Genomic DNA, 12934 nt, shown 5'->3' on the forward strand with positions numbered 1-12934 from the left:
CTTTTTTGTTGTTATATACCTGGATGACTGAGAAAACAAACTTTGTGTTTTTGAAACCATTAATGAAAAGGCCAGACTTCAGGGGTATCTGAGGCAGGCTTGAAACACAAGAGTCAGGGTGGCTTCTGGGTAATACCAGATGGCTAGGCCTCAGACTGACGAAGCCTCTTGGATGAGGGGCGAAACGTTTCTTTTTAACAAAAAAACGAAGTCCAGATGACATGATTCAACCTTTTTTGTTGTTATATACCTGGATGACTGAGAAAACAAACTTTGTGTCCTAGTGTGGATAGTTTGTCCATCAGGGTTTGGGGGATCATGGTGTTGAAGGCGGATGTGAAGTCCACAAAGAGCATACGGACGTAAGAGTTTTTCTGCTCCAGGTGGTTGAGCGCAGTGTGGACCACAGAGGAAATTGCATCCTCTGTTGTGTCAGGTGTGCTACTAACCAAGATCGTGTGAGCAGAGAAAAATAACAATACAGACACCACAAACTAAAACTTAGAGACTAAACACAAGAGTAAAATAAATCACAATCATATAAAACAAACAACAACAAAACAAACAAACAAATCAAAACTGACCTAAATTCTAGATTATGTTCGAAATAAATTACTATCACAACAACATAACCCTCCACTGTCAATGCACAGGGATTACTGTTTATTCAGGACTGAAGACTATAATGAAAAAAGTGAAACTTTTATTTGCAATTGTTCACACTATACATGTAAAAACTAAAACACTTTGTTATTAAAGGGGTGAGTTAAATGACTGCATGACTGCAAAAATGGAAACTGTCACTACTAATCTGCTGAATTTTAGCACACAAGTCCCAGTGCTTTTTTAATTCATTTGTGTGTTTGTTTTGTACCTCAGCATATTTACTAGATTTTTATATTCTAAAGTGTAAAATGATGAGACAAGACTCAAAACCACAATTACTTAGGTATATAATGCAAAACGTGGGCATTGCCAAAGTTTTTAATTACACTTGGGGGTGTCTTTGATACCCAAATTTCTTCTTATTCCTTTGATACTCCTTTTGGTTGCATAATAGAATGGTCTACAAGTCCAAACTTTATTTTCCATGTGAAGCATGTTTGACGTGGTTTGATTAAACTTTGTGCGTATGTTAAAAGTCTAAATCAGAGTGGGGCAGCACGGTGGTGCAGTTGGTAGAACTGCTGCTTCTCACAAGCAGGTTGTCCTGGTTCAAATCCCCATCCGGGGGCCATTCTGGGTGGAATTTGCGTGTTCTCTCCGTGCATGTGTGGGTTTTCTCGAGTACTCCAGTTTCCTCCCACAGACCAAAAACATGCATGTTAGACTGATTTGGTTACTCTAAATTGTCTCTGGGTGTGAGTGAAAGAGTGAATAGTTGTCTGTCTCTATGTGTCCCTGATGGACTGGAGACCTTTCCAGGGTGTACCCCACCTCTCGCACAGTGACAGCTGGACATGGGCAACTGTGCCCCCCCACCTCCCCACCCCCCCGTAAAAGGAAGAAGCGGGTAAAGATAATGGATGGATGGATAAACCAGAGTGTTGGATAGGCCAACCCAAGTCTAACAAACCCACACTGTCTTTCCTTAAGCCACTTCCAGCATGGCTGACAAGTACACCGGCACATTGAGCTCCCTCTCTGCGTGACAAGACATGTGATATATTCTGGCTGGCCTGTGGGTGCACATGGTGTCGCCATAATGGAGTGGTAGAGCTGCGGGCGTTATAGATTGAGAGTGAGCAGACTCGTCCATGAATCTACCCCTAACTGTTCCTCTGCCTTTGTGGTGGTAACGATCGGCCAGCTCCCCTCTGTCAACATATTTCCTCCATCTTAGTTTAGAAGCAGAGATATATCTCTCCATAAAGGCCAACACAAAAAAGGCTGGAGATACCCCACCCCCCCACCCCCCACCTACACAAAAGACTCAGGCCTGGAACTTGATAAAGGCTTATGGAGAGGAGAGGAGCTGATGGCCAAGGGACGGTTGCAAAGACCTATTCTCTTCTCAGACAAAGACAACCTCTCACTCAAGACACTATCTCTGCGTGCTGTTTGTGAATGCATGTGTGTGTGCGTGTCTTCCTCACTTTTCCCCCTCCACAGCTTTCTCTTCTCTTTGAAACACACGTGCTAACCCACCCATCTTTCTTTCTTGTTAGGCGATGCTAATATAGCTCACGACAAAGCCCTGGTAGACAGTTTTCAGACCAAACACTGCCTTTCCAAAGCAGTTTATCTTCATGCACAGTGTGTTCAAAAGAGCATCAAAGCATTGTGTCTTGGAAAGTAGTTTTTTTTTTTTTCTAAACCAGTGCTCAGTCATTTGGACGTCTATTCAGTCTCCCTTAATTAGTTGGGTTGCAGATCACGCTGATGATATAGGATGTCAGGTTAGTTATTAATTGCTCCCTCTGATACTGAATCAGACTCGTGTCCACCTTGATAAATATGTTGGATGTGAACAGTAACACCTATTCTTTTTTACCTGCAGAGAAGTGGGTGAGAGGCCGTGCCATTGACCGTGGCGAAATTGACATTGGGACGCAGCAGAGCCAGGCAATCCCACCAGGACTCTTCTGGAGGTTTCATATGACTGTGCACCATCCGACCTACATCAAGTTCAATCTCTCACTTTCACATAACGCACTGCTGGGGGTCTACGGACGCAGGAACATCCCACCCACGCACACACAGGTAGAGATCGCTCCTGTTGCTTCATGCTGTTCATCCAGATGGGCTGTTTTGATTCAGTCCACACTTATGCTCTCTTTTTGTCCAGTTTTTGTCTTTTCATCTACACTCAAGTGTTGTTGACACTGGCCTTACATGTAGAGATGGTTGCATGGTGTTGTACTTGTATTCCAATCAAAATCTTAAAGAAAGATATTTTAACTACAGACAAAAAAGCAATTTTTTTTCCCCTACAAGGACGTTTTATTATAAGGGACTAAATAACTAAAACTCTTGATCTAAGTGAACTGTTTCTAGAATTCAGTCATGCGGAAAAGACAGTCAGTTTTAGAGTTTTAAATATCAGGGCATGATGAAAGTTATCCTTTGGTTTTTTTTTTTTTGGTTTTTTTTTTACAGATTACTAAATTAATTAAATTTACCCAATGTTTTACATACAAACCCAACAGAATGTCATATTTTATTAAAAGAAAAATGAAGTAAAAATGGTGTATCCTTGCTGCTTCTGCAGAATTTAAGAAGTAGCAGCCAAGAGCCGTTGATCAATTGCACTTGATTAACTGATCATTACCAGTTTGATCACCTCTATAAAAGCAGGAGCTTTGGCTGTTCTGGAGCTTACGAGTTTGTGTTAACACAATGTCAGGAAGGAAAGATCTATTACTATTAATAATATTAATAACTTTAAGAAAGCAGCTGTTGCTGCTACTAAAGCTGAAATGGTAGAAATATAATTCACAAACTTTATTTATTCATGTCATTCTACAAAAATAATCAAAAGCACGAGTAAAAAACATCAGGCATCGGCTAGCAAGTTAACAAAAATACATAACAAGCATGACTTGTTTGGATGGGTTGCATGCGAAAGCCTCTTATCTATAAAAAGGCATGAACTTGGCAGGAACATGGCAGAAGCATGACAGGAACATAGTAGTAAACATGGAAGGAACATGGCATGAACATGGCAGGAACATAGCATAAACATGGCATGAACATGGAAGGAACATGGCAGGAACATGGCATGAACATGGCAGGAACATGACATGAGCATGGCAGGAACATGGCAGGAACATAGCAGAAGCATGGTAGGAACATGGAAGTAAACATGGTAGGAACATGACAGGAACATACCATGAACATGGCAGGAACATGGGATGACCATAGCAGGAACATGGCAGGAACATGGTAGGAACATGGCATAAACATGGCATGAACATGGTAGGAACATGGCAGGAACATGGCATGAACATGGCAGAAGCATGGCAGGAACATAGCAGAAGCATGGTAGGAACGTGGAAGTAAACATGGTAGGAACATGACAGGAACATACCATGAACATGGCAGGAACATGGCATGACCATAGCAGGAACATGGCAGGAACATGGTAGGAACATGGCAGGAACATGACCTGCACATTGTAGTAACATGGCATGAACATGGCAGAAGCATGGCAGGAACATGACCTGCACATGGTAGTAACATGGCATGAACATGGTAAGAACATTGCAGAAGCATGGCAGGAACATGGCATGGACATGGTAGTAACATGGCATGAACATGGTAGGAACATGGAAAAAGCATGACAGGAACATTGCATGAACATGGTAGGAACATGGCAGGAACATGACATGAACATGGCAGGAACATGGCTGGGACTTGGCAGCATGACTTTGTTTTTCATCTGAATGAACCACATAACTTATCAAACAATGTATTTTGTATAAATGAGACTAAAGTAGAAATGTTTACCCATAATTCACAGGACCATGGTCATTGAAAACAAAACAGTGGGACCAGCACCGTGCCTTGGCTCATGTGGTGCTAGACCACATGGAAAAAAGTAAAAAGTGTTATTTTGATTTTATTTCTATTTCTGTTAGTCTGTATGCTACTTTATTTTTTAAATTATACAGCTTCCATCTGCAAGTGTTTGGCTCAGTTGCATGTTTTTTTTCATGCACCTCTGAGCTCTCAAAGTTAATAGTAAAAACAAGTAAACAAAACATGGGAGCTTCTTTTAAAAGGGGAAAAAGGTGACTGGCTATCCAATGAAGCCCTAAAACCTTCAAAGCAGTTTGGCTACATGGAGAATAAGCATCCTTCATTAGAAGACAAGGCTTTGGAGTTTTTTAAAGAAAAAAATGTGGAAAAAAAGGTCAGAAATAAGTACTGAAGGCCAACACTTGAGCAAATGTGTCTGCACTGAGAGTTTTTTTTATTCAGGGGCAAACCACATTGCTCAGTAGTTTTATTATATTAAATAATATATTATATTTAAGGGGCAGCCCGGTGACACAACTGGTAGAGCTGCTGCCTCTCAGCGAAAAAGGTTGCTGGTTCAAATCCCAGTCTGGGGGCTTCTCAGTGTGGAATTTGCATGTTCTCTCCGTGCATGTGTGGGTTTTCTTGAGGTACTCCGGTTTCCTCCCACAGACCAAAACCATGCATGTTAGACTGATTGGTAACTCTAAATTGTCCCTAGGTGTGAGTGAGAGAGTGAATGGCTGTTTGTCTCGTTTGTCTCTATGTGGACCTGTGATGGACTTGCGACCCGTCCAGGATGTCCCCCGCCTCTTGCACAGTGATTGCTGAACATGGGCACCGGCGACACCCGTGACCCAAAATGGAAGAAGCGGGTAAAAGATAATGAATGGATGGATGGATATTTTATTTAATAAATCACAAAATAATAATAATAAAATTGCAATTACATAAAAAATATTTAAATGTACAGTAGTTCCTCGCTACTTCACGGTTCGACTTTTGCAGACAAAATTGGCTTGTTGATGGAAGGCGACCAACCAGAGCATTGTGCTGTGGGGTGGACTGGCCATCGTCCAACTGCATTTATCATAATATTACAATATTGGAATTATAGATGTAATAATTAAATTATGTTTTAATGCAGTTTACCATGTTTTGTTTTGCATGAGACATCTCACACTCACCCCACTACTGTTGGTCCGTGGAAACATTGTCTTGCGTAAAGCTGGTCTGTGGTGCAAAAAATGTTTTTGTTCCCAGCCTTAAACCACATCAAGCACAGTGGTGAGGGATTATGATTTGGGCTTGTTTTGCAGCCCCAAGAACTGAAAACCTTCCAGTCGACTGCAAAATCCTCTGTAGACAAAAAAAAACCCATCTAGAGTCAAATGTGAGGTCATCCAGTGTTTCCCCTACATTACTTGCCTTGGCAAGGCGCTCATATCTCTCCCATGATATTTGCCCGGGGGGGGGGGGGGGGGGGGGCAGCTCAGCGTGAGGGAAATGGAGCGCTACCTCTAGTTTTTTTTTTAACTAGCGCATGTGTGCTGCGCACCACTAGACAAAATCAATCCGTCAGTCAGGAAGTCTTGTAATAAAGTACTTTAAGTACCTAAGTATTGTAAGTAAATACTGTAAGTAAGTACCTAAGTATTGTAAGTACATAAGTAAGCAAGTACTGTAAGTAAGTACTGTAAGTTCTGTAAGGAAGTAAGTACTATAAGGAAGTAAGTAAGTACTGTAAGTAATGTAAGTATGGTAAGTAAGTAAGTACTGTAAATAAGTAAGTACTATAAGTTTTGTAAGTAAGTACTGTACGTGAAATCAAGGTGTTGCAAGTCAAAGCCAGACTTCACCCTGACTAAGGTACTGTGGTGGGACATTACGAGAGCTGTTCAGAAAATAAAATCATCAAATCTCAATGAACTGAAGCAGCAGTCTAAAAAAGTGTGGGATAAAATTCCTCCACAACCATGTGAGATGTACAGAAAATAAATATTTATTATAATATTTATTTTAGTTTTGTTTTCATGTAATAAATAGCTACATGGTAGACTATGTTGTGTGTTTTTATACACTTGACGTTAGATTTAAATAAATTTAGAACTTGATAAAAAGCAGAACATTGTATTAGGCCCAAAAACATAAAACCCTAGAATTAACAGAGGGTGGGCTTTTGTTTTTCTCATGACTGCTCAAAAATGTCAACTTAGGTTCCTCTTTTTGTCCCGATAGGACTGCCTTTTATAGTTTTTTGTATTTGGAATACAATTATTCTGCATCACTTTGGCAGATGCAAAACAATTTGTCGCTCACAATTGGAAATATTGATTTGTAGTCAGACAGGTGCCCATAAACTGTATTTACGCATGTTTGTCAGGCAAATTTATGAGAACACAATAACAGTCAGATTGATATGTCAGTGCAGCTGAGCATGGATAGTTATCTTCGAGTTTAACAGGTAACACTTATGAGCCGTGAGTGAATCACCATTTCAAACCTGTTTTGACAAGGGGGTGGGTGGGGAGGAGGGTTGAACAACAAATATGCAAATGAGAACAATTTAATTGTGAGTTCGTCTGTGTTAAAACACGATGTACCAAATGATGAAAAACTATTTCTACCTTTTTTCATTCCCTCCAATTAAGCAAAGTAATCAAAGCTGAGTTTCCCACACACCAGGTAGAGGCTGTGCTGGAAAATGTTGCAAATTCTCCAACTGAAAAAAATATTCAGAAGATGAAAGTCTCCCTAAAGGGACAGACCGTGTTTCTAAGTGACTTTGAAAGTGTGGATTGTTTTTCCAAGGAAACTATTATTCCTCTGTCTTAAAGCACAGATGCACACTGTACACTTTATAGAGTGACATGATCCTGTGTAACAAGCGTAAATGCAAAGACACACGAGCACTGTTATCTGCTTTTTAACATCAACACTCTCATGCTCTTGTCTTCATGAAGAGGTCTAATTAGTTGTTTTTGACATTAGTGTGACACAAAGCCCTCGGGGGGAATGAAACTGAGTGCGGGTTGATTCTTCAAGGAGGACTCAGGATGGATAGAGGAATAGAGAGAGCTGAGGGTTGTAGGGAGAGATGAAGATGGAGAGAGCATGAGCAACACAAATTTATTATCACCCACTGCAAAGAAAGGTCAGCGATCATGTAATTGTCTGTGGTTGTGTGAATGGGTGTATGTGTTAATATCTTTTAAGAAAAACGGCTTCCTGCAGCCCGAAAAAAAGTACTCTTTGGATGTAGCTCTACAATGTACTAACGTTTGGAGTTTAAGATGGCCACCACAGCCAATCAGCATTAGCGTACACATTAAAGACTATAACTTAATCAGTTTTACAGAAGTTGAGTCAAAGATTGAAGTGATAGTAGCTGATAACCTCGTCACTTTGCAGTCGTCGGTTTTACTACCTGTACGTGTTGGAGATGACGCTCAGTCCAGATGTTTAACTCGGTATTTGTAACTTTTACAGTTACAGCAATTCTGATTGATTTCTTCTGATTGACATCTTGAGTTAGGTTCACTCTAAAAGATTTTTGTTTGTAGATATACATTCAATAATTACGTTATGAGAGTTTAAATAAAATGCACTCGAGACATTTTTCTTATTGACAAACACTCAGTTACATGCCAACATTTTTCAGTAAGGTCATCTGGACAGTTTCTTTTTTTGTGCTGAAACGTTTCACCTTCCATCCAGAAGGCTTCATCAGTCAAGGAAACACAAAACACAAAACTGATTCTTCCCCCAACAGCTTACTCCAAAGTGGAACAAACCAGTTATGTTGGTGCTAAGATGGTCTCTTTGCCACGCCCCCTCCTCTTGTGCCAGCCCTCTTCCTTGTTGACAGTCGTGTCAAACTGGTTGAAAACAACAAAGTCCATGCTCAACAATCCAGGTATACAATCCAACATTTTTCAGTCAGGTGATCTGGACGGTTTCTTTTTTTGTGCTGAAATGTTTTACCTTCGATCCGGAAGGCTTCATCAGTTAAGGAAACACTCAGTTACATGATTTGCCTGATCTTGTAGGATGATTAAAAAACTTAAATCAAACAAACGGAATCTCCTCTTTTTGTGGTAATTAACAAGCTAAGGTTCACATTGCAGTCTCACTTGCCTCTCCAGTTTAGTACCGTTCAAAATTCCCATGAACCATTATTAAAAAAATAAATAAATAAAGTAAGCTTTCACTTGTGGGATCATTTTTGAGTTTTTTTAATTATTTATTTTAACTGTGACAACCATTTAGATAGATAGATGGCAGAGTCAGGTATAATGTATATTTAGTTTCAATGTGGGTGTTGATGAGGAGGTTGCTTTTGTTGTGTAGTGAGTCACGTGATACGTGTCACTTGTTGTAGTATGACAATATATCCCCGTTTATATGCATACTATATTCACGAGTTCTTCATTTTTCTGACTGTAATGTCGTGCATTGAATTTTAACAGAAATGCGAACGAGAGACGTTATTACCTTTGACCCATCAAATGAATGGAGTCATTTATTTTCAGAATCAAAGTTTAACATCAAACATTTACATTAATTTGGCAAAATATGAAAATAATAACAGACAAGTTTCACAAATATTGAACTTCAAATCACTCGGCGGTGATTTGAGGACTTTGCTTCAGATATTTCTAAAAATATCTGTACTGATTTATGAGAGAGAGGTGAGTTTCAGAGGAAATTGAGATTTATCCTACAGAGAAATATGTGAGGGAATTTAATCTGTTTGACCAGAAATTGCACGCTCCCATCAGGTATCTCAGCTTGTCCCAGGTACACTTTAGTCGAAGAAGAAACCGTTACCTTGTTGACGATAGATCACCTCAGTAAGAATCCTTCAGACTGATATCAGCGTCTCCGTTGAGAACAGCTAAAATCCTTGGAGAGTCGTGCGTGGTTAGTTCAAAACAGAATTATAATCCCAAAACGTCTCTGGATTCTCGGCAACTCTGACTCTTCATTGTCAGCAGCTCTCAGACTCTTTCAGATCTTCTCAGACTCCAACTCCAAAACTCTCCATAACTCTAACTCTGGAATCTCTTGGAACCGACTGCACTCCATGGAATCTACTGCACTCAGCCAGAACCGGGAAGTTGTCACATTTTAAATGAGTTTACTTCCGAGTTTACTTCAGAGCTTTCTGATTCGTGGATGGACCAGAAAGAGGAGTGGTTTTGTGACGTAAGATGTTATCTAAGCCAAGGTCAGAGAATGAGATTGTTTTAACAACTGACAGAGAGATTATTGCAGGAGAGCAGACTTCGTGGAGTCAACTCTTGGTAATCTTCTGAAAAAGTTTAAACATGACATCTTTCTCGGTAAACATTTTAGTTGACCGAAAACCAACCTTTCACATACTTACGAGCTTAGCTCATTTCAGACAGAAAATCAAGAAATGCATATTCAGGTGATTTCTTCTTTGAATGAGGAACAAAAATCATTACTTACTGTTTATGTAAAATAAAAATGAGTAGTTCTTTTCAACCTGTAAGCATTGAGTGAAACTAACACAATTTGATTATCAAAACATTTGTAAGACAGTAATGATTATAGAGGATTGTCTTTTCTGCTTGATTAATTCAAGAAAGAAAGTCATCAGATGGCTCAGACTTATTCAGATCAATGAAAATAACAGTCTCTGTCCATCTGGTAGATTTGAGGTCATCAGGGTCAGATGAGGGTCAGATCATCAGGTCATCTGGTTCACTACAGTTGCAAATAATTTCTGCCAAAGTCGAAATAAAAATATTGTGAAAAAGTACAAGCAATACCATTTTGCTATTGGCACTTAGCATTTACTTTTTTTTTTGGTGTGTTATTAGTGCTTAGTTTGCACAAATCACCCTCAGAAAAGGAGGTCTTCCAACATGCCAGAGGATCTCTTTATTTTTGCACTTGACGTGACTGCAAGGTGCTATGTGGAATATGCACAGTTGTTGTCAACAGTGACAAAGAGTACATAATAATCAGATTTTGCATTTGCTAATTTCAATAAAAATGTTAAAAAGCGTTATGGCCAGGAGCACTGCTGAGCCGTGTTTACTGAAGGATTTCTAAGATGACCTGCAAAGAGCCCGTTGAGACATTTGAACAGATGATCAGATTTATGTGTTTTAGCTTTTAAAAAAAACTGTGTGTGTTCATAAACTACAGGATTCCTTATGATCTGAGCAATTTCAACAATGAGGCATTTGTAGGTCTTATTTAGCTCTTAATGTCTCCATCTAAATTTTGACTGCTTTTAGCCGTAACACAGAAACACCTGAAAATATTCAAGACCCCAAATCCCAGAAAGCACCATCTGGCATTTTACCACTAATTGATTAGGGTTGATCTGGGGTCTAAACATCCAAGAACTTTTAACCTATTGCTGATATTACAATTATACAGCGTGTTAAAAATAAAATAAAATCTTGCCTTATTGAGCTTGCAGCTTAAAATGGAGACAGAGGTAGTTTTTATTATTCTTTTGGCTTTTCCCCCTTCAGGGGTCTCCACAGCAAGTCATCTTTCTCCATCACACTCTTCCTCTGCATCCTCTGTCCTCACTCCAAATACCTGCATATCCTCTCTAACTGCATCCAAATATCTCCTCTGTCTTTTTCCTGGCAGCTGCATTTCAAACATCTTTCTAAGATTGTAACAATATCTATATACTGTTCTAATAATATCCACAGTCCCTCCTCTGAACATTCCCAAAACATCTCAGTCTGGCCTCTCTAACTTTATCTCCCATTTATTCAACCTGTGCTGTACCTCTGATGAGCTCATTCCTAATCTTATCCAGCCTTGTCACTCCTAAGGAGAACCTCAACATCTTCATTTCTGCCACTTCCAGTTCTTTCTCCTGTCTTTTTGTCCATGTCTCCAGACCATACAATATAACTGGTCTCACCACTGTCTTGTAAACTTTTCCTTTGACCTTTGCTGACACCCTTTTGTCACAAATCACTCCTGAAATTTTTCTCCATCCTGCCTGGACTCTCTTATTCACCTCTTTACCACTCTCCCCATTTTCCTGGACAGTGGACCCCGAGTACTTGAAGTCCTGCACCTTTGTGAAGAGGTCACAAAGTTAGCCTCACTGTTCTGAATGAATCCCTCTCACTCACTTGCCTATACTCTGTCTTGCTATGGCTGATTTTGATTCCTCTTCTATCAAATGCATACTTCTACCTCTCCAAGTTCTCTTCCACCTGTTCCTTGTTCTCACCACAGATCACAATGCCATCTTCAAACATCATAGTCCATAAGGATTCCTGCCCGACCTCATCTGTTAGTCGGTCTATCACCAGAGCAAACAAGAGGGGGCTCAGAGCCAATCCTTGATGCACTTCCACCTACATCTTGAAGTTATATGTCACTCCTACAGCACATCTCACCATTGTCCTGCTGTCCTCATACATGTCCTGTACCAGTCTAACATACTTCTCTACCACTCCAAACTTCCACACGCAATACCACACCTCCTCCCTCGGCACTCTGGCATATACTTTTTCTAAATCCACAAAGGGTTCTTTCTGAACCCTCTGTACTTCTCCATCAGCATCTTTAAAACAAAGATTACATCTGTGGTGCTATTTTTCTGCATGAAACCATACTGCTGCTCACAAATTGTCACCTCTCATCTAAGTCTAGCGTCCACAAGTCTCTCCCAGATCTTCATTGTGTGATTCATCAACTTAATTCCCCTGTAGTTGCCACAACTTTGCACATCAACCTTGTTCTTAAAAATGGGCACCAGCACACTTGTCCTCCATTCATCAAAGTTTATGCTCAATAATCCACAAAAAAAAAAACAGCAAAATTCAGTCATGTCATCTGGGTGGTTTATTATTTTGTTGAGATATTTCATCCTTCATCCAAAGGACTTCATCAGTCTGAAGAGTCACAACAAACTCAGTCCCACAAGCTGCACACTCGCATAGTGGGCCAACCAGTTTCATGGTGATAAGATGGTTTCTGTCTCCTCCATTCCTCAGGCATATTCTCACCTCAAATACTTTGTATGCCATTGAATATTTGAGTCAAAAACCTCACTGACATCTCTCCAAGACATTTCCAAACCTCCACTGGTATGTCATCAGGTCCTACTGCCTTCCCCTTTTTCATTCTTTTCAGAGATTTTCAAACTTCACCCTCACTAATCTTTCCCAATTCCTGGTCCACAGTTTCTATGACCTCTACTTTTCATTCCCGTTCATTCTCTTTATCCATTTACTTCTCAAACTAATCCTTCCAACTTCCCACCATGTTCTCCTCACTTGTTAGAGCATTGCCATTCATATATTTAACAAGCCTAACTTGCTGCACATCCTTTCCAGCCTGATCCCTCTGCCTTGCCAATTGGTACAAGTAAAAAAAAATCAAGTCAAATCACCGTAATGCCACTTTATTTGGTGATGTGTGACTTATCTGTGCTGCTGGTTAGCCATGCTGCTGATCT

At 40.0% G+C, this 12934-nt stretch overlaps 1 protein-coding gene across 1 annotated transcript in view; it reads left to right on the forward strand.

The window, feature by feature from the left end:
- The window catches only part of tenm1 (teneurin transmembrane protein 1), a 439293-nt gene that overhangs the window by 208572 nt on the left and 217787 nt on the right, over positions 1–12934 (forward strand). Inside the window, exon 7 of the mRNA XM_037675401.1 lies at positions 2501–2703. Coding sequence (XP_037531329.1) covers positions 2501–2703 — 203 coding nt within the window. The remainder of the gene's footprint in view (positions 1–2500; positions 2704–12934) is intronic.

This window comes from Nematolebias whitei, chromosome 4 (assembly GCF_014905685.2).
Source record: "Nematolebias whitei isolate Nwh7 chromosome 4, NemWhi1, whole genome shotgun sequence".
In the NCBI taxonomy this organism is placed as follows: domain Eukaryota; kingdom Metazoa; phylum Chordata; class Actinopteri; order Cyprinodontiformes; family Rivulidae; genus Nematolebias; species Nematolebias whitei.